At 35.7% G+C, this 20,686-nt stretch overlaps 2 protein-coding genes across 2 annotated transcripts; both read right to left on the bottom strand.

Moving 5' to 3' along the window:
• Positions 1-5,242: 5,242 nt before the first annotated feature.
• LOC128554939 (uncharacterized) lies at positions 5,243-13,302 on the bottom strand. Its single transcript, XM_053536272.1, has 4 exons — positions 13,058-13,302; positions 12,375-12,626; positions 8,648-8,696; positions 5,243-6,278 (listed from the first exon to the last, which is right to left on the bottom strand). The coding sequence occupies exons 1-4, from the start codon at positions 13,266-13,268 to the stop codon at positions 5,444-5,446; spliced, it is 1,347 nt and encodes a 448-aa protein (XP_053392247.1). The 5' UTR covers positions 13,269-13,302; the 3' UTR covers positions 5,243-5,443.
• A 3,687-nt stretch (positions 13,303-16,989) lies between these two features.
• On the bottom strand, positions 16,990-20,680 carry LOC128554938 (uncharacterized). Its single transcript, XM_053536271.1, has 5 exons — positions 20,527-20,680; positions 19,866-19,919; positions 18,090-18,575; positions 17,893-17,949; positions 16,990-17,501 (listed from the first exon to the last, which is right to left on the bottom strand). Exons 1-5 carry the CDS (start codon positions 20,636-20,638, stop codon positions 17,005-17,007), a joined length of 1,206 nt encoding a protein of 401 aa, XP_053392246.1. The 5' UTR covers positions 20,639-20,680; the 3' UTR covers positions 16,990-17,004.
• Positions 20,681-20,686: the final 6 nt, after the last annotated feature.

Genomic DNA, 20,686 nt, shown 5'->3' with positions numbered 1-20,686 from the left:
AGCAGTGTAAAGATATATATACTTAATTTCCTATTTATAAGACCATACTGATAATTTTATCCTTAAAAGCTCACTAGAATTCAGCATTTGGTTTTTGAAATATTTAAAATCATCTGCATTTCCTACAAGGATCTTGCACACTAATAAAGTTTCTTCTAAAAATACCCTTTTTCCCCCAGGCTTTTTGACATTATATAACTTAGATTTAAATTAATCGACAACCGTAATTTTCAGTGTTGAAATCCCCTAAGAATTCAGGATTCGGCATGCACAAATTGCAAAATTTTACTGGGGAGGACCCCAGTTACCCTTCATTATATTACAATACTTTCTCAAAATAAGATAAGCATTTTATTAAAAACAGCTCTCAAACACAAAGACTCAAAAATGCAAAATTTCAGTTAATGAAAGAAATGACTTTTTCTTAAAATTTAGCAGAATGCAGAATTTAGTGTTTAAAATACCCAAATATTGCAGGTTTCCCCTCGAATAGTCTTCCCACCCTCCTAAACCCTAGTATACATACACACATATTTAATACTGTGTATACACTATCTAAGTCCGGGATACACCCAACGCACCACAGTATCTAAAAACTACAAGCATACATTTTTATTTTTTAAGGATTGGGTGGGGGCGGGGGGTTAACGAAGAAGTAACAAAGATATGACAGAAAAACAAAGGTTGCCGAGAAACGTTAACCTTAAAAATAACCTAAGTATAACAGTTTGGTGACCTTGACCTAATGTATAATTGGCCCAGCCCCTGCACATACTTTGTTTGTATGCTGGACAATGTTTATGTGAGGTTACAGCAAAATATAAGCAACAGTAACAAAGAAATAACAGAAAAACAAAGGTTGCCGAAAAGCTTTAACCAAGAATATCAAGAGACCAATTTTTCTGTTCCTTTAATAACAAATGTTGTGGTATTAAGAGACCATTTGTGTTGAAAGACCACATTTTGCTTTCCACTAAGTTGGTATCTTTTATACAAGTTGTACTGTATATAAACACCACAAACATTAATGATATGTGCTAATACCTTTTTTGACTTGTTTAGTGGGTTAATCCTGTCTTTCAAATATTGCAAAAGGAAATTGACTACAAAGTGTGTAAATATGATAAAAAGTCCTTAACTGAAAAGAAATTTCAATCTTTGATCACTTTCACGTACTTTTTCCTCAAGAAAATTTTGTTTTGTTTGTTTGTTTTGGGTTTAACGCCGTTTTTAACAGTATTTTAGTCATGTAACGGCGGGCAGTTAACCTAATCAGTGTTCCTGGATTCTATACCAGTACAAACCTGTTCTCCGCAAGTAAGTGCCAACTTCCCCACATGAATCAAGAGGTGGAGGACGAATCATTTCAGACACACCGTCTATTATCAAATCGTCACGGAGAACATACGCCACACCCGAGGATCAAACTCACGACCCCGCGATCCGTAGACCGACCCTCTCCCTATGGAGCTAAGCGGGCGGGTTGTTAGAAAATTTTGTTGGGCTTCCGTGGCGGGCTGGTAAGGATTGCTGAATTAGAATCACTTACTGCTCACTAATGTGAGTTCGAAACGTTGCTTAATATGGTGTAAAACTATTTCATGTGAACGAGGCTTACAAAAAATTGGTGGTTCCACTCAGACTGCTTAAAATGATACCCAGAGTGAAATCTGAAGTCTTCCTCCATTATCAGAAGCTGGAAAGTTGTCATTTGACCTATAATTGTAACACTGTGACTCAAAACAAAACTCTTTATTCCAAAGGTAATATGTGGTAATTTCCCTACATTATTTGGAGGGAATGTCAGAATCTCAGAAAATCAATTGAATCATTTTGTTTTTCTAGAGTTTATATGAAAATTCATGTTTTTTTTTACAAAGATGTTAAATGTAGTCACTCTATATATGGTTGTTTTGTACGCATTTATTTACTAGTTTAAAACGTTATATACATATTATTTGAAATGCTGATGACATTATTTTTGAATAAAAATACATAAAAATGTAATTTGTGTTTTTATTGTTTGCAGTTAATTAAGCAAAGACATTGGAGTGGGAATAGGGAGTTGGGGACAAGTCTCCAACTGTGGGAATACGGGACAGCATAATTATGCTTTGAGTCAAGCTCTCTTTTAACCTAAGTTTAATTTTCGCAGGAAAATGTTCAAAAATAAGCCTACTAAGATAAACTTATGGTAAATAATTTTGACCATAATAGGCTGCTGGCAGCAATGGGAAGATCAGAGTTTTTAGCAAAAAGTACTCGCGGTGAGCTGATATCCCTGTGTATGTTGTCAGGCGCGTGTGGTTAACAGTTATACTGCTAACACTAGAGGTCATAATTTCAAAACAGTCCTGAATAAACTTTGTCAAAATGTTTCTCATAATAAAATCTAGGAAGGATTTGAAACTGGGTTATCTGCATTAAAAACTAGGTTACTAGATCAAATCATTGAAAACCCTTACAAACATTAATATGGGGCAACATATGCTTTGAGTCAAGCTCTTTTAAACCTAAAAGTTTAATTTTCGCAGGAAAATGTTCAAAAATAAGCCTATTAAGACAGACTTATGGTAAATGATTTTGGCCATAACAAGTTACTGGCAGCAATGGGAAGAAAAGGGTTTTTAGCAAAAAGTACTTGAGGTGAGCTGATATCCCTGTGTATGTTGTCAGGTTATACTGTAAACACTAGAGGTCATAATTTCAATACAGTCTTGAATAAACTTTGTCAAAGTGTTTCTCATAATAAAATCTAGGAAGGATTTGAAACTGGGTTATCTACATTAAAAACTAGGTTACGAGATCAAATCATTGAAAACCCTTACAAACATTAATATAGGGCAACATATTCTTTGAGTCAAGCTCTCTTTTAACCTAAAAGTTTAATTTTCGCAGGAAAATGTTCAAAAATAAGCCATAATAAGATAGACTTATGGTAAATAATTTTGGCCATAAAAGGCTGCTGGCAGCAAAGGGAAGATCAGGGTTTTTAGCAAAAAGTACTTGAGGTGAGTTAATATCACTGTGTATGTTGTCAGGCGCGTGTGGTTAACATTTATACTGCTAACACTAGAGGTCATAATTTCAAAACAGTCTTGAATAAACTTTGTCAAAATGTTTCTCATAATAAAATCTAGGAAGGATTTGAAACTGGGTTATCTGTATTAAAAACTAGATTACTAGATCAAATCACTGAAAACCCTTACAAACATTGTAATGGTCATATTTTGTATCTGGTATACATGAAACACGTTAGAATGTTTGTCTTTATGAAATCTAGGCCAAGTTAGAAACTGGGTCACTAGGCCAAATCATGGAAAATCTTTGTGAACACTAGAGGTCATACTTTCTCATTTTTTTTCTATATTTCTCATACTTTTCTATATCTTATAAAGTCCTCAAAGGATAGCTTTCTGTGGTCATTTGATGACCCCTGCTGCTTTGGGTTCAGTAGATCAAAGATCAAGGTCAATATCGCATTGAGACAAGTTGAAAATTGTTATCAACAACAATAAAAACAAATACTTTTATTTTTCCAGTCAGGTTATGAAATAGGTAACAACATGACTTTAGGCTAGAAAAATATCGAAAAGTAGCTGGAAAACGCTTTGGACTTCACATGATTGTCTATGATCAGTAGATGTCCCTACTTGCTGTAGGGATAATTAGGCAACAGGTCAATGTCACAGAATACTTGAGCCTGACAATAACACATCTATATTTACATAAAAACTACCATCATGGGCATTAGCTAGAATAGCTTGTTATAAATACATGACGACATTTCCCCTTAATGAAGTCGACATCTGGGACATGTGTTTTACAAACAGTTCATGTTCATAAAAACCTTCTGTAAACTGTCTGATTAAATTGTCATGCTTCTATAGTTTTCACAGATGATGTTATGTGGTATGTAGGACCATTATATTTTTGGTGTGGACATAAGCTAGACTAGCTGGTGATAAATTCATGACGACCCTTCTCCTTAATGAAGTCGCCTATCTTTGACAATCATGACGGCAGTGCACCTTAATGAAGTCAACCAGCTTGCGATAATACGTGACAACTCTCCATCTTAATTAAGTCGCCTCGCTTGTGACATAACTATACTGTGCCTTAACAAAGTCGCTTTGCTTGTGTTAATACATGATTGTCTGTTATAAAACTTTCAATATCTCAATCAACACTCTTTAATGAAATCGCCTAGTGAACTACTGAATGAGATTGTCACAAAATATAGACATTCAATACATGACGGCACTGCACCTTGACATTATAGCTTAATCGGCCTTCAATAGATGCCACGACACTCCACCTTAATAAAGTAGTCTAGTTTGTGCCTAATGGACGTGATAATCACGTTACACAGCCTGTCAGGCCTTCAAAATATTGTGTCACTGCACTTTAATGAAGTCGGAAAAATTGCGAGTAGTGCTCGTGTTTGTAACGATATATATGCCTTTCAATATATAAAGCCAAGACTAGTGATGATGATATTTAGATTAGCTTATTCTCGACACAGGCGACCAACATGGGTGAGCGTTTACTGTGCTGAAGCACCGATTATGTTAACAACGTAGTTAAGTTGCTGTATTGATTAGTGTGCTGCGTCGATTCTGTTTCTGTGCTGTTTATGCTCGGCGTTGTTATGTTGCTCTTATCTGAGTGGTCGTCTCACAGCATAGTTCTGTGACTTTCCGACTATTGACAACATCTCCATTTAGTAGTTTCTAAGTTTAGTTTCCTTCTTTTGTGTGCTAACACAATGCCTGGTCATCTGGTCTGCATCCCGTCGATGTGGTCTGTAGAAGGCCATCGGTCTGACATCAATGTAGCTTGCCATCTTCCCTTTATGTGCCCCTACCGAGTCCCCTGAGTGCTGATATCTTCTTCACCGTCGATGAACCAGCCGTGGCTAAATCTCTCAATAAATCCTCAGAGCTGTTGATCCGGCATCGACGAAAAAAGATTCCGACCCACCAAGTCCTGTGTCGCTAACTAGTCCAGAAGTTGACTTAGAGTTACGGCGCTGACCCAATTAGCATCATATGTGCTTCACCCGGTAACGACGTGCACGTATCAGGGAGCTCGGAGTTGTGACTTGTAACGTCATTGTCACTTTATATAAGCCTTCAATAGCTGACACGACACTGGACCTTAATGACCTCACCTAGCTGGTTTCTTTGATGTATAGGTGACTACGTATGATAAGAAGTCTTACAACGAATAATTAGTTCTAAACCTTTTAATAGCTTTACTCTTATACGACATTCACACTCTCGAAACACAAGAATACAGGCAATATAAGTAAGGACAAGGAAGGAGGCAAAAACAAAATTAAATTCCTACACATAGATCTATTGAAAATGCTTTATACATTACTTTCAAGTTAATGATTTTATTTGTTGTATACATTGAACAGTCAACTAAAAGATATGTTTTATAACTGTAGTTTTAAAACCCAGATGTTATCATTACAACCAGCTGCTACCAGAATTGTATTTTCTTTATCAAAACACAACGTTTTTGCCGAGTATCTGTTATCAGATCTGTTTGCTATGATTCCAAGTTTCATCTTACCATCAAAACTAAGTTGTAGTATCTTGTCTAAATAGCAAGATACCAAAACATGACCTTCACCATCTACACACACTCCACTGGCTTCTCTGAGTTCTGTATCAGTGAAAGGGCACATGTGGTTTCCTGAGCTGTCAACGGTAACAAGTTCACCATACATGTTTGAGATGTATATTAAACAGCCATCATCACTCAGTGCAATATTTCGGAATAAAGGATAACGAGACTGATGAGTATATAGAATATGCTGCTTTATACCATCTTTACTGTATATACAGACGAAACTGTCACCTACAACATATAACTGGTTATTACCATAGGCCAGTCCCCAGCAAGAATGATCTGTATCAACAGACCTGGTAAGTGTCATACCTTCCCTAATATCAATAAACTGCAGTTTATTCGAGGTCAGTGATACTACAGCTACATTGTTACCAATATAACAAACATCATTGGGAAATGGAGGCATCTTACACACACTGATCACCTGGTACCTGTCATTAAGTTTCTTCAGTCTGCTGTGAACGTGGTCTGCTAACAGAATCTCTCCAGAAGTTAAACGGCAACAACCTCGGATATCACATTTAATTACGTCACCATTTACCCGAATATTACACTTATGTTTTTCCTTGACCGACCATACATGTGAACCTGTTAATCTCTGTGCACTTGGAATGCTTGTCTGGTTATGTGCTACTCTAAAATGAATAATAAACAAAGTTATGTCAGACCAAAGTGTTCATTTTGTAAAAAGATGATAGCATTCATTTGCACTGAATGACATATTTTTCGATAATCACATCTGGAAGTGCATCATATACAATACACTTTTTCAATATATTTCATCTAATTAAGATACTGAAACTGAACAGAGTATGTTTGACTACATCATATGTGTTTAAAAAGGCATTTATCTTCAGATAGTTTCTGACTCAATTTCAAAATCTTAAAGACGTAGTTTAATATAATTTGCGCCTGTTATCAAACTAGCTATACATGTCGATGAAAATAAAAGCTAATGAAAGAGATCCTCATCATTATTATCTTGTAAATCTCGAAACTTCAGTCTATTGGGCCAACACATGTACGCATGTATAACAGCTCATGGAAACAATTTTGATATCTTCAAATGTTCAACTGCTTTCATATTCCCCCGAAATAAATAAATTGTAAAATGTACACGTAAGAAGCAATAATAGTATCGTAAATAAACACTCCTTGATAGACAGCTCTTTCAAAATATATACATGACTGACGTAAAGAAATTCTTTGCATTTCACAAGTATAAAAGCTGCCCTGTTGTTTACTATGGCGAATAAGCGTGTGGAAAGTTCATTTATTTTGTGAGAATCCCTATTATTATGTTGGTGAAAAACGGCTAAGTGTAAAAAGGGGCATAATTTTATCTAAATAAAAGTAAGAGTTATGAAACCTATGTCAGACCGTGAAAGGAAAGGCATTTATATACGTCAGGTGTATCGCAAAACTTTTATGACTTTTGCCAATGCGAGCTAAAAGGATACTGTCTCATTTTTTTCTTATTCTTTCTTTCCTTTTTTTATCATTTGTACTTTGTAAAATTTGCTTGCCGATGAGCACGCCAAAATTGAACAGAATTCAGTTAGTGATCGGAATATTGACAGATAGGTCCGGCAAAGGTCCGTTGTCTGTCCGATATAAAATATGTGCCACATCAATTTGTTTTTGTTTATATTATAGTAATGCATGAAAAAAGATTGTGTTAATGCATACGGTCATTACCTTACCTTTTTATGCGTGTTTTCTTTATATCAACATTAGCCGCCATATGTAAATGTTCATGTGTAACAGATTCTCTCACTGGTTGTAGGTGCTGATTGGAATATCAGCTACAAGGGGTAACTGTTTCTAAAGGCAGTAACGATGCTCTGCCGAGATACCATGCCAGCAGTTACCTGAGAACCGGGTATTCCTATCCACACTTACAGCAAATGATGAAATGTTTTTATTCAACAAATAAAAATGAAACTAACATTTTAACCCTATTTTCTTACAGCAGCGTTAATAAAGCACACGACATTTACGTCTGTAGAAAGGAAAAAGAGCGTTGTTACATTTTAAAGGTGAACAACAACGTTGACCTTTTTATCTCAAAATAAATATGGATCATCCACTTGCAATGTGTCTGTATAGTTTTAAGGTCATAGATCAAATTTTTCTCAGAATTATAAGAAAAAACGGTTTTGTACCATCAATCAATGTGACCTTGACGTCTGACCTCAAAATCAATAAGAGGCGTCAACTGCCCGGTGGCATTGTGCCTAACAAGTAGGATAATCGTCAAAAGTAAAAGTAAAGGTATTCTTAAGATATTGAGCGGAAAAGGCTTTTGTAGTAACAGTCAGTTTGACCCTGACATTTGACGTACGACCTCAAAATTAATAGGGGATATGCCTGCCAAGTTTGAAGACCTTCAAAAAAGGATTCTCAAGATACTGAGCGTAAACGGTTTTGTACCAACAATCAATGTAACCTAGATTTTAGACCCTTTGACCTCAAGATCAATAAGGGTCATACAATGCACATTGGACAATGTGCCTGCTAAGTTTTAGGATTGCAAATTCAGGGATTCTCAAGATATTGGGCGAAACAAAGTGTGTACTATCAGACACCGTGACCTAGACCTTTGATCCACTGACCCCAGATCGATGGGAGCCCATGAGCAATATTCAAATCACGTCTGAGTGTTTAAGGTCAAAGTATTCTTAGTTTATGAGCGGAAACGAACTTGCTAACGGACAGACAAGCGTACAGACGTACTCAAAAAGAGACAGACAGAGGACCTTTGCCATTACATAATACGTCCCTATGCCGTCGACATCGGTACGACTTCTAACCCATGGTCAAACGATATCTATCCGAATTTAAAATGAAATCGGTCCAATCGTAGAAATTTATGGGTTTTTTTACTTGGCTGTTTATTCATTTAGAACGTCCAACTAGCTCCTGATGAACACTAAGCTAAAACCAGAAGTGAGTGCCCACACCCGTCCCCGCCTCCCTACAGAAATTAGTTCTTTTATAATACCTTTGAATTCTTTGATGTCCATGAGTGCTAGACAGATGATCTGTTACAACTGAAAAAGAAACAAGTAAAGCAATTATTTTCTCTTTGTGAATAAAATGATAAGGATTAGCACAATAAGTACAGCAACGGATCTTCCAAACATCACGAATATGAATAACGGAAGGTACTTTAACACGGACTACTCCGAACATTCTACAATCGAGTGAATATATTATAAGTATAGTGTTGCGGAAGGTTTAAAACGTGTGCGGACTGTCCTTAATAAAACCTGGTGCAGTTGGAACAGTCACGTGATAAATATTTACGACAACAGAAAGCAATTCTTGGTTCCAATAAACTATGGATAATCTCAATAGTGATGGGTACCAGAGCAGAACAGTGTACATGTTGGACAAAAAGTAATAGATTAGTCTGGAATTTTAGACCACTGTTCTGTGTAGTCAAAGGAAGGCTGATTTCTGCCATGACCTGTTGTTGTGTTGGAGAGGCGACAACATGAAAACTTGACACATTTTACAAAAAACATGGCGTTTTGAGGGAATCGACAGGACATATTTATTTGTCGACTTCTCGTGTTCGCGGGTATGAATATGTCATGTTGGCGCCCTATATTTGTCGGTCAGTTGTGTTGGTATGACTTCGCCCCGCCGACACGAAAACACGATAAATGCCTTTTTTGTCGAGTCTTCGTGTTTTCGCCCCGCCGACATGAAAACCCGACAAAAATCTTCTTTGTCGAGTTCTCGTGTTTTCGTTTTGGCGTCTTCAGCTAGACAAATGCACAACAATTACACATAAACAAGACGCGCGCAGAGATCTGGACTGATAATAGTCAATATAGCGAACACCTTGCGATCACTTTTTTGTGTAGTTATCGACGAACGACTTGAGCATACTGTGAAATGATAAAAATATCTCTCGTTACAGCTCTTCTACTTCCAGTAAAAGAGCTCGGATCGTCTAGCTCTGCGAGCTGTTCAAAATGTATCATCTATCCACATGCTCGGAACTGTTTATCTAAATGTTCTTGTAATATAACATATGTACACATCATGTTAAATACATCTGCTAGGTTAGTATGACTGTGTGATGAAGGCGGCAGAACTACTTTTTTGTACTAATTTGTTAGGCATTGACTGATTTTTGAAACTCGTTATTAGATTTTTTGTTAGCACTGAGGAGGATACTCCGTCACAAAACCTGATACTGTTACTGATTTTTAAGTGTTTCTATAATCTTTGCAACCATGTTTTGATTCTGGTGTCACTTTCCCTTGGAAATGGTCTGTGAACTGCAACAAATACTGTGTAAGACTGCCTCTTAAATATTTCTAAAGTATGAAATATACAGATTTATTTCGAGATCACTAAACCTCGAAGAATTCAGTTATAAAAAATGAGCATTTAAAAGACAATCTGTTTCATCTTTCAAGCGCGGTATAATATAGAACTTATATCACATTCCCTTTTAAAGATAGAAATAGACCTTCGAAAGGTATCAATAATATAATCTTTGATAAGTATATTTATGTTGTACTCCAAAAATCAAGAAATCATATGTTCAAACTAAAGTAGACAAGGACGAAATGAAAATATTGTTTCTTTCCCATCCCACTTCCTACCCATAAGAAATTGCTCCTTTCCAAAATATTTTATTGCAAATCTAACAAGAGCACCGCCTTGCGGGTGCTGACGCTCATCTGATTTTTTTTGTGTAATAGAAATATTGTCCTACCCATGATTTTCTAAGTCTAAAAAGGGCCATCATTCTTGCAAAAAGCAGAATAGAGTTATGTTTCTTGATGTACAGTGTCCACTTATGATGGTGAAAAACTGTTGCAAGTTTTAAAGCAATAGCTTTGATAGTTTATGAGAAAAGTTGACTTAAACATAATACTCAACCAAGAAAATGATTTTCTAAGTCCAAAAGGGGCAATAATTATTGCAAAAAGCAGGATGGAGTTATGTTGCTTGCTGTACAGAGTCAGCTTATGATGGTGAACAAGTGTTGCAAGTTTCAAAGCAATAGCTTAGATAGTTTAAGAGAAAAAGTTGACCTAAACATAAAACTTAACCAAGAAATCTGATATTTTCTAAGTCCAAAAGGGGCCATAAATCTTGCAAAAAGCAGGATGGAGTTATGTTTCTTGCTGTACAGGGTCAACTTATGATGGTGAACAAGTGTTGCAAGTTTCAAAGCAATAGCTTTGATAGTTTAGGATAAAAGCTGACCTAAACATAAAACTTAACCAAGAAAACTGATTTTCTAAGTCCAAAAGGGGCAATAAATCTTGCAAAAAGCAAGATGGAGTTATGTTTCTTGATGTACAGGGTCTGCTTATGATGGTGAACAAGTATTCCAAGTTTCAAAGCAATAGCTTTGATAGTTTAGGAGAAAAGTTGACCTAAACATAAAACTTAACCAAGAAATCTGATATTTTCTAAGTACAAAAGGGGCCATAAATCTTGCAAAATGCAAGATGGAGTTATGTTTCTTGCTATACAGGGTCAGCTTATGATGGTGAACAAGTATTCCAAGTTTCAAAGCAATAGCTTTGATAGTTTAGGAGAAAAGCTGACCTAAACATAAAACTTAACCAGGCAACGCCGACGCAGACGCCGACGCCGACACCGACGCCGACGCCGACAACCGCTCAAGTGATGACAATAACTCATCATTTTTTTTCAAAAAATCAGATGAGCTAAAAATGGTTTATTTCTATAACGTCAGAAATATTACATTCAACTTAAACATACAAAGTATGTATTACAAAGGTCTTTATGACTGAAAATTTGTACCATTATAAATTAGTACACGGGAAAGACAGATTTTATATCACAATATCACATTGTTTACTGGAACTGTTCAATAAAATAAATAAATTTTTGAAACTTATTTTTTTCTACCTGCCTACCCAGCCTTTAATGACATAGGTAGCGGGATAGAGATATTTTAAGGCTGACCAAATAGACACTATCTTATTATCAAGATAAATGTGATACCTCACCAACAGTGTATAATTTGAATTAATAAAGTATATGTCGTGTTTTCGCGTCGGCGGACGAAATAACGAAAACACGACATACAAGGTATTTGTCGTGTTTTTGTGTCGGCGGGGCGAAAACATGAATACTCGACAAATCAGATATTTGTCGTGTTTTCATGTTGGTGGGGCGAAAGTCACTACAACAAGACAGCACGACAAATAAAGGGCGCCAACACGACTATTCATACCCGCCCTCTAAACGTCGGCGCCTTCTAAACGTCGAGCTTTTTGTAGAATATGTGGTTATATGTTTTCATCCCGCCAACACGAAAACATGAAGAAAAACTCGAAGAACAAAAACTCGACAAATATGTTTTTTGTCAAGTTTGCTTGTTGTCGTGTTTTCGCCTGGCAGAAATCAGCCACCATAGGAATCTGGCCACGAACTACTTGTGTACATTATGACTTACATATAAAAGTTGTTAACCTGCCCCTTTCCTGTCAAAAATGTTTGTGCCTTAATGTTCTGCATCAATACTGGCATTCTTAATTAGGTAGCTTTGGTGGTGGTTGGTTTTTAATTTTATTTGGTTGGTAATCCGTTTCGCCAAACTTGTCATAAGCAAATACAGAATATGAAACAGAATGTTGCATTGATTTTCTTAAAAAGTCGTAACAACGGCTTGTGTTTGTTTATATCTAGTACATAAATACAGCTTCAATTTCGAGATAAGTTATTACCTCCTCTTTCTGTTGATAATATCTGTTCTGGTAGAATATGTCTTCGGTACCTGGTCGTGAAATTCTGCAGCGATGCCGGCATTCTTATATGGGAGATGGATTGGTCGGGTGCTCTGTCTGGTTGTGGCAATCTCAATATTGTCTTTTCTGTTTCGTTTCTATACGACATGTTGAACGCTTCCGATATTCCCTCTCTACTTGGTTCCATCATAGTACCTGTATCTGTTGATCCTACATAGTTGTCTACAATATCTAAAATAACAAAGGATCTAATCATTTTTCATATATATCTGATACATATTGACTGCAACTTGAAGGACACAGACGTACAGAGTTTACAATGATAGTTGTATAAAACATCTCATACACGTTCACTACGTGACCTAGCAAAAAGAAATTTATATCAGCTTATCTTGCAAAATTCCGAGAAACTTTAGATGAAAAAAAAGAGTTTATGCAGGCACGTCGGTATCCTTATTAAGTTAATTCTCAGTGTGTTTTATTTGTTACTTTTTAAGGCCATGCTAATTGCTTCGACACATTGGTCAAAACTGTGATCATAATCTAATGTAGAATTTAACTTTGCTCTCGTTTAAATAAATAAATACATGTTTAAACAACGACTTAAGCTTTTTGTTTATCTAGTAAATAAATAGAGCTCAACTTCTGAAATAAATTGTTACCTCCTCTTTCTGCTGGAAGAATATTGTTCCTAGTAGTGGGAAATAGGTTTCTACTGGTCACGAAGTTCTGTACCGAGCCCGGTATTCCTATACGGGAGATGTATTGATCTTGAACTGTGCCTTCTTGTGGCAATCTCAGTATGGTCGTCAGTTTGTCATTGCCCCAAAGCGTGTTAAATGCTCCTACAATTCCCATACGACTTGTTTCCATGTTCGCACTACAATTTACTGATCCGACAGTGTTGTCCACGACACTTAGAGCATCTAAAATGTCATGATGAATTATGGCATGCAGTTTCACTCTCAGTCAATTTACAGCTTAGATGCATTTCTGACATTTGGCTGAACTTATAACTGACATAGATTTCCAGACTTTTTACAGTGTTTTTGTATACTGATATACCATAATACACTAATTAAGTTACAATATCCATATAAGCTGATCTAAAAATCAATTCCGGCAATTAATATTTAAACTTATTATCATATCAAACTGATTTTGTTTGAAACTCGGTATCTGTAACTCCACGGGACCGAGCTGTTTACTTCGAGATCACCAAAATTCAACTTTAAAATGATACTTGGTGCAGTTACTTTTCGCTTAATATGTTGCCGTAGCCTCATATGTAAGAGGATGATTCAATAAATTCTGTCATTGATCTCTGTATGCTGAGAGTATCAATCAGATCAAGACGTTTCTCACGAAATCTCTTCAAAATATTCTTCCTACACAGAAACACACTTTTGGAGTCTTGCTAAATGCTAAAGAGTAGTCTCCTCTTGGTATACTGTTGAGACACTGAGAAATTCTCTCTTCCCCCCCCCCCCCCCGCTAAAATCGCCCGAGCATAGATAATTTATATTTTGTTCTGGGTGAAAAAAGTGCAAAATATGCATTTTTTCTCGCTCGCGTACGTAATTTGTCTCTTCTTGTGGGTGGAAAAATAAATAATATGCATTTTTTCTCGCTCGCGTGAAAACAATATGCATTTTTTTTTCACGCTCGCTACGCTCGAATAGGTAATTTGTCTTTTATTCTGGGTGAAAAAAAAAACAACATTTTTCTCGCTCGCTACGCTCGCACAATAAAAATCCGACAAAGTTTGCACGAGCTCCTATAACGCTCTTTACCATTTCTATGTTAAATAGCCCTTGGTAATCCCTTCTTTTGTTCTGGATGAAAAATATAAAATAATATTTAATTTTAAAAATATGCATTTTTTCTCGCTCGCTACGTTCGCATAGGTAATTTGTCTTTTGTTCTGGGTGAAAAAAAAACAAAAACATTTTTCTCGCTCGCTACGCTCGCACAATAAAAATCCGACAAAGTTTGCACGAGCTCCTATAACGCTCTTTACCATTTCTATGTTAAATAGCCCCTGGTAATCCCTTCCCATAAAAATCCTCAGAAATCGGGCTAAGCAATTCCAAAATACTTGCGCAAGAATAAGTCTATCAAGTCATAAACAATGGACTATAATTAGCATGTTATTTGTGTTGACTTTGTCACCTGTCCTTTTTCAATACCAAATAAAGTACCTCAGAACGCCAACAATGCACCAGATGGATCCATTGGTTTCAAAATTTTACGGGGGCGCATGCCTCCTGACCACCCTAGTTGCTCTACTACAAATACTTTGCGCCCCCCACCCCACTCCCCCACAACACAAAAATCCTGTATCCGCCCCTATTAACTGCGAGCATGCTCTTTACAACAGATATAGGAGACAGGGACACAGATCAGGAGAAATAAGGTTGTGTCCTACCTATAACCTTTTCTTGTCCAACGCATGACAGTTTGACTTTGGGTGGCGGACGCATTGTCGTGAATATGTTGTATGCCTTTCAAGCCCTTACTTTGATGTTTATTTTGATTTAATTTACTGACAGCTGTAAGTACTTTATTTTTGTAGGAAATGCTTGTGATGGTTCAACCCTCTTTGCAAGAAAACGGGGCAACTAGAATTGAAGACAAGAGCTATTTCGACTATTTCGATGCTGAACAGTGAAACTGGGCACATCTGAGGAAGCTGGAGCTGTCACTGGGGTGTTTAATGACTCTAATGTGGATAAAGATATTGGAAATAGCTTAAGTCCGTGTCAAATTATTTAGTAATATCAGAGATAGGAAAGTGTAATAATTCATGGAAAATTTCTGCAAAAGTTATGCACCATGTGTCATATTGCGTGGCTAATAATGTGGAACAACTATTTTAAGTTTGCATCAAATGTATTTAGTAACTGAATTAGAGCAAAAGTGCATCACAACTTGAACCGAATATTTTAAAAATGAAATATAACTCAAAGTATATTGGTGCCATCATTATGAACCTTGTTTCATAAAATGTGTGAAGATATGGAACAGGGTACTACTATATAATTCACATAATATTTGTGTTAGAGTTATGTACCTTGTGTCATATTATTAGGACAATAACGTGGAAGAACTATTTAAAATTTAAGTTTGAATAAAATTCATTAATTCATAACAAAGATATAGTGAAAGTGCACCAACATTAACCTGAAATGTTTAGTAAAAAGGAGCATAATTCATGAAATAACAGTGAGTCATGGCCCTTGTGGCATATGATGTGGGTGATGATGTGGATGATGTGGTACAACTATTTTAATTTTGAATCAAAATGTTTGGTAAATAACAGATATAGAGTGAAAGTGCATCTAGACTTTAACCTGAAATTTTACGTAAAAGGGGCATAATTCATGAAATACTGATGCCAGAGTTATGACCCTTGTGTAAAATGATGTGGGTGATAATATGGAACAATGTTTTAAGTCTGAATCAAATCTCTTCTGTAATAACAGAGATACAGTGAAAATCACCAAATCTGTAATCTGAAAATCTAAGTAGAATTATTGGTATTATCAGAGTTATGGCCCTTGAGCCAGATGATGTGGGTAATGATGAAAAATAACTATTTTTAGTTTGAAGCAAATCCATCAGGTAGTTACAGAGATAAAGAGGAGGTGCATCAAAAATTTAATCAAGGTGTGGACGCGGCAGGACGCCGACGCCATGTCGAGCAGGATAGCTCTAGTCGAGCTAAAATGACATATGAAACCTTCTTAGCACTTTTAGTCCTTTTTGCAAATGACCGACCTTGCCTGACTTTTACTCAGCCATTAGTAGTTAGTTAAAAAAATCAAAATTGACATTATATGCCGAACATATTTCTTGTTGAAAGTGTTACAAAACATGCGCATTTAAAAATTCTTAAATAAATATGTTATACACAACCAGAAATTAAAGAAAAAATACTGTTAAAAAATAAGTTTGATATTTACTAAAAATAGAATGTTGACAGTCGAAGTAAATGTGATGTAAGACAAAAAATTTATTCCCAAACAAGCTTACCTTGATATAAAACATTTCCTACTTCCTCTGAACAGTAATTATCTATGAATTAAAATTCACCCAAGTGGCAGTCTCCAAATACGTTTGAAGAACCTTAATTCGATTTTTCACAGGTTATTAAACATACTTATCAATTATATGAAATTTTCGTGCTATTATGTTCATTGGTTTCTATGGAAGACCATTTGTGACAGAATTTATTGAATCGCCCTCGTATGTACATTTAACAACGACATGTACAATTTATGTTCAATTTGAGAGTACGTATAAATTTGAAACTCATTTTGATCGTAGTTTTATTGATTTCATGTTTGCAATACATGACCATGCCTACTTGTTGTGAAATTTCAACACGACACATCGAGATGTAAAACCTTAGGGACTTCAAATTGACTTCGACACAGATGAAGTCTCAGTACGCCGAATCTTGCTTAAACGAGATGAAATTACATAAAATAAGAAATTTTGAGGGTACTTAGATAGCTGGAATTTCGAGATTAGCGAGTACGAGATACCGAGTTTCAACTGTACTTAAAATTTATAACAATGAAGGTCATTTGAGCATTCAAAGTTCCTACTTACTTTCTGTATTCCGAAGTAACATCTCCTGTTTGATGGCAATGGTACGTTCAGGCATATTTACTCTGTGTTCAAGCAAAGGGTGTGGTGAAACCTCGTCGCAACATTTGTCTAGTTTGCTTTTTTCGCATGTGATTATCACATTCATCTGTCCCGCCGTTGTGGCATTATACAAATGGTCAAACATACTGTACCATTTATACACGTCTTTCTTATCGTAACAATACTTTCCAGTAAACTCATCTATGATTACCAAACATGTATTTTGTAAATCAATTGTCTTAAAATCGTTTGGTTCAGTCAGAAGTATACATTGTGATGGATCATACGAAGAAGCTATGGCGACTGCAAATGATGTCTTTCCGCATTTCTTTGGGCCTGTCAGCACAACAGCTTTATTTGCCTTGAATTTAAGCCTAGTTTTCTTGAGGATTTCTTCGTCAACTTGACCGCTGCATATTCTATATTGCTTCAAGAAGTTGATGGTCATGTCTTTTATTGAAATAATAAATAAAATACTTAAACATTGTGCACTTATTGAATGGCTTGCCGATCAATAGCCAAAACTATAGTCTGAGGTCCGGGAGACCGAGAGCCAATAGTTTCGTATATTAACAGCAAGCCATTCAATAACTGTTTTATAAAATAACATTTTAAAAAAAAATTTCAGTACTATTAGCCCTGTACAAATGTGTTGAATATAGAACGGTTATGTAGCACAAACTATAGCCCGATGATTATGTAAGGAGTCATGTACTCATGCATGTTTTTACCCATATCAAAAATGATTTGAAATTAGACAATTGTTCTGTAATAAAAGAGAATTAATGATTACATCTAGTACTAGCACTTATATAGATATTGTAATATTGAGTATGTTTACCCTTCAAGTTGTTGCTAACGGGCAAATAAGCGGAGTACACATCCTGATTTCTGCACTCTGAAAACAATAAAAAAAATACATATTTCAAGAAGTTGCGTATTCGTATGTCGCATATAGCTCTACATTATCATTTCCGCGTACTGAAATATTTATTACTTATATGTCAAAGACTAAAGTAATGAACTAAAATTTCGTACCAAGTGTAAGGTCTGCCGGATGAGTTTCGCTTGTATCATCAAACACATTGACAACGTCTTCAAAGATATTGTGATCATGGAATTGTTTGCACTTCGCCAGAATCGCCGAGTCTGTTACCATGATGATGTCTAACGTTTTGTTATCGTCCCCTTTAGTTGTATGCATCATACTGTTGAATATATCAGCCATACTTTTGGACTTGTCTCCGTCATATGATAAATTTCCGAACGGATTTCTGCAGAGGACCAAATCAACATCTTCAGGATCTATATGGCGCCAATCCGAAGACGTGTGCATTTCGACACTTCGTTTGTAATCGTAATCCATTCCTTTAATGGCTGCAAGTGCTGTTTCAAAGTAACGACTATTGTAACTTCCGGTTACAATCACGTGATGATTATCTCGTAGTTTTGTTCGGATGTCGGACACTTCTACTGACGCACTGAAATTATCTGGTAACTCCTTGATTGTTGCTTCAAAGCTTGCTAATTGATACAAATAGATAATCGTTCATTAGTAATGTTTCCGTGTATGATTTGGTACATTTTAAGGTGCAGTATTAATTTATGATTATACAACGAAGGGAAGTAGTAATCAATAATGAATTAGGAATATTGATATTTAAAGGCCAAGAACCTTTCAAATATACATGCTCTTGTAATTCTTCTTAAAGAATGGATATGTACAATATGTGTTTTATCTTTTATGATGAAATTTTATATGTAAATGTGCATATATGAGGCTCAAATGAATGGATAGATAAATTAATAAAATAAATTAAATGTAGCACAAGTAAATTGTAGTAGCTATAGATTGCTAATTAGAGTATCACAGTTTAACATATATAAACACCCGCTCCATGCAGCCATGTAAGCAATGTTAGTAATAGTAATTTACTTGAGACTCATTTTGCCATATTACATGTATTTTGGTTCTTCTAAGTACGCCAAAGTTGTCACAAAGAGAGTTCTACTCTCGTGGCGGTCATGCTTTTTTCCAATGTGCGAAAACTTGAACAATTTTTGTAAGACAGCATCCAAGAAAGATTTCCTTGAATTAAAATTAAATACGGAAAGAAAGACTGTGTCATAGAAGTGATGGTCTATAATCTCTCGAGTCCACAGTGTTTGAGGAATCAGTATACTCTAGTCAGTATGTTCTAGTATAATCTGAACAATCTTAATAGTCAACTTCGAAATATTCGTGTGAAATTATTTCGAGATTGGGAAATCAGTTTCTGAGAAGAAATGACAGTTCCCATTCCATTTCATTATAGGGAAAAAAGAGAAAGAGACCCCGTTCCCTATATGCTATGTGTTTAACGCTTTAAATAGGTTTGCTGGAAAGCCACTACAGTAAAATGTACATAAATATTTTGCAAAAATATTTCAAAATCGGACCTGCATCTTAGATTTCGTTTAAATATTTGTTTAGTTTAATCGACGTGAAGCCGTCTAAGCAAAATGTGAACGGAAATTAGACGCGTGTAATGAAAAACGACGGAGGCAAGTGATCACAATAGCTCAGCATGAGTACCGTATTCTGGCAAGCGAGTACGCGAAATTCCGTCATAAAAATCATTTGCAGATGAAACTACATACGTAATGGTAGTCCTTTAAAGCCAAACATTAAACTTCCACAAAACAAATTCTAGCCATGTTGATATGAAAGTATCTGATACATTGTGAACTATATACTAAAGCATCATTGTTATACAGATGTTTTACTGGTACATGCATTAGTGCAATAATGTCAACAACAAATTATATACAAACCTTGAAGTTTCTTCAGGATGCCGTCTACAGTTTTTATTCTTTTGTTTTTGTCCCCTTAAAAATGAAAACTATTTGAAATTCAAACTCTTTATAAAAGACCTTTTTCAAACATCAAGAAAGCGCAATCTTATTGTTTTGGCATTGCCTCCTTTTGACTAATCTTTACTTTTCCTTTCCAAGTTTTAGAAAGGCAATTTGCTTTATGCCATAGAACACATATTAGCAATGATATAAAGAAGAAATTACATGTGAACTGATTACTTAAATGTAACTTTCTTTTTCATTAACATTGGACACCATATCACGGCCCGATTTGCTTTCCTATCAAACAAAGAAGACTGAAACTATAACGTTATTATGCATCAAAATCACTGTTTGTACGTCATGATTATTCAATACGACATAGCGTCAAACACCATAACGGTGCGCTAGAAAAGAAAACCACATAAAACATGCAAATATCTGGTGCGCGCCTTCGTTTTGTTTAGTCGTTACACACCCCCCAGCCCTATAAATAACACATAAATTAGGAAATGATAATGTTTAAACTGTTTAAATGCCTTTGTGCTGAAATGATTATGGTTATCTACCACGAAGGGACTTAATACACATTTTAACCCATATAAATTATATACACAATATAACTGACTATACTATTTACCTGCAGGCCCTGGTTTTTCTACAGTCACCTTCCGTAGAATTGACATTGCTTCCCTTGTATTAGATCCAACTTCGTCTAATTTGATTTTCATGTCCTGAATTGTGTCCGCCATTTGCCGAATTGTTTCTTCATACCATATCCGTAAAGCATCACCAAGATC

Source organism: Mercenaria mercenaria, unplaced genomic scaffold (assembly GCF_021730395.1).
Source record: "Mercenaria mercenaria strain notata unplaced genomic scaffold, MADL_Memer_1 contig_886, whole genome shotgun sequence".
Classification (NCBI taxonomy): domain Eukaryota; kingdom Metazoa; phylum Mollusca; class Bivalvia; order Venerida; family Veneridae; genus Mercenaria; species Mercenaria mercenaria.
The sequence above is the reverse complement of the archived record's forward strand: the minus strand, read 5'-3'. Positions and strand labels throughout refer to the sequence as shown.

Coding starts and splice junctions, on each gene's coding strand:
- LOC128554939 (XM_053536272.1), bottom strand. CDS start 13,268: ATGGAAACAAGTCGTATGGGAATTGTAGGAGCATTTAACACGCTTTGG. Junction 12,627..13,057: donor TCTTCCAGCAGAAAGAGGAG/GTAACAATTTAT, acceptor TTGTTATTTTAG/ATATTGTAGACAACTATGTA. Junction 8,697..12,374: donor ATTATCAACAGAAAGAGGAG/GTAATAACTTAT, acceptor TTTCTTTTTCAG/TTGTAACAGATCATCTGTCT.
- LOC128554938 (XM_053536271.1), bottom strand. CDS start 20,638: ATGGCGGACACAATTCAGGACATGAAAATCAAATTAGACGAAGTTGGA. Junction 19,920..20,526: donor AGAAAAACCAGGGCCTGCAG/GTAAATAGTATA, acceptor TTCATTTTTAAG/GGGACAAAAACAAAAGAATA. Junction 18,576..19,865: donor CATCCTGAAGAAACTTCAAG/GTTTGTATATAA, acceptor TGTATCAATTAG/CAAGCTTTGAAGCAACAATC.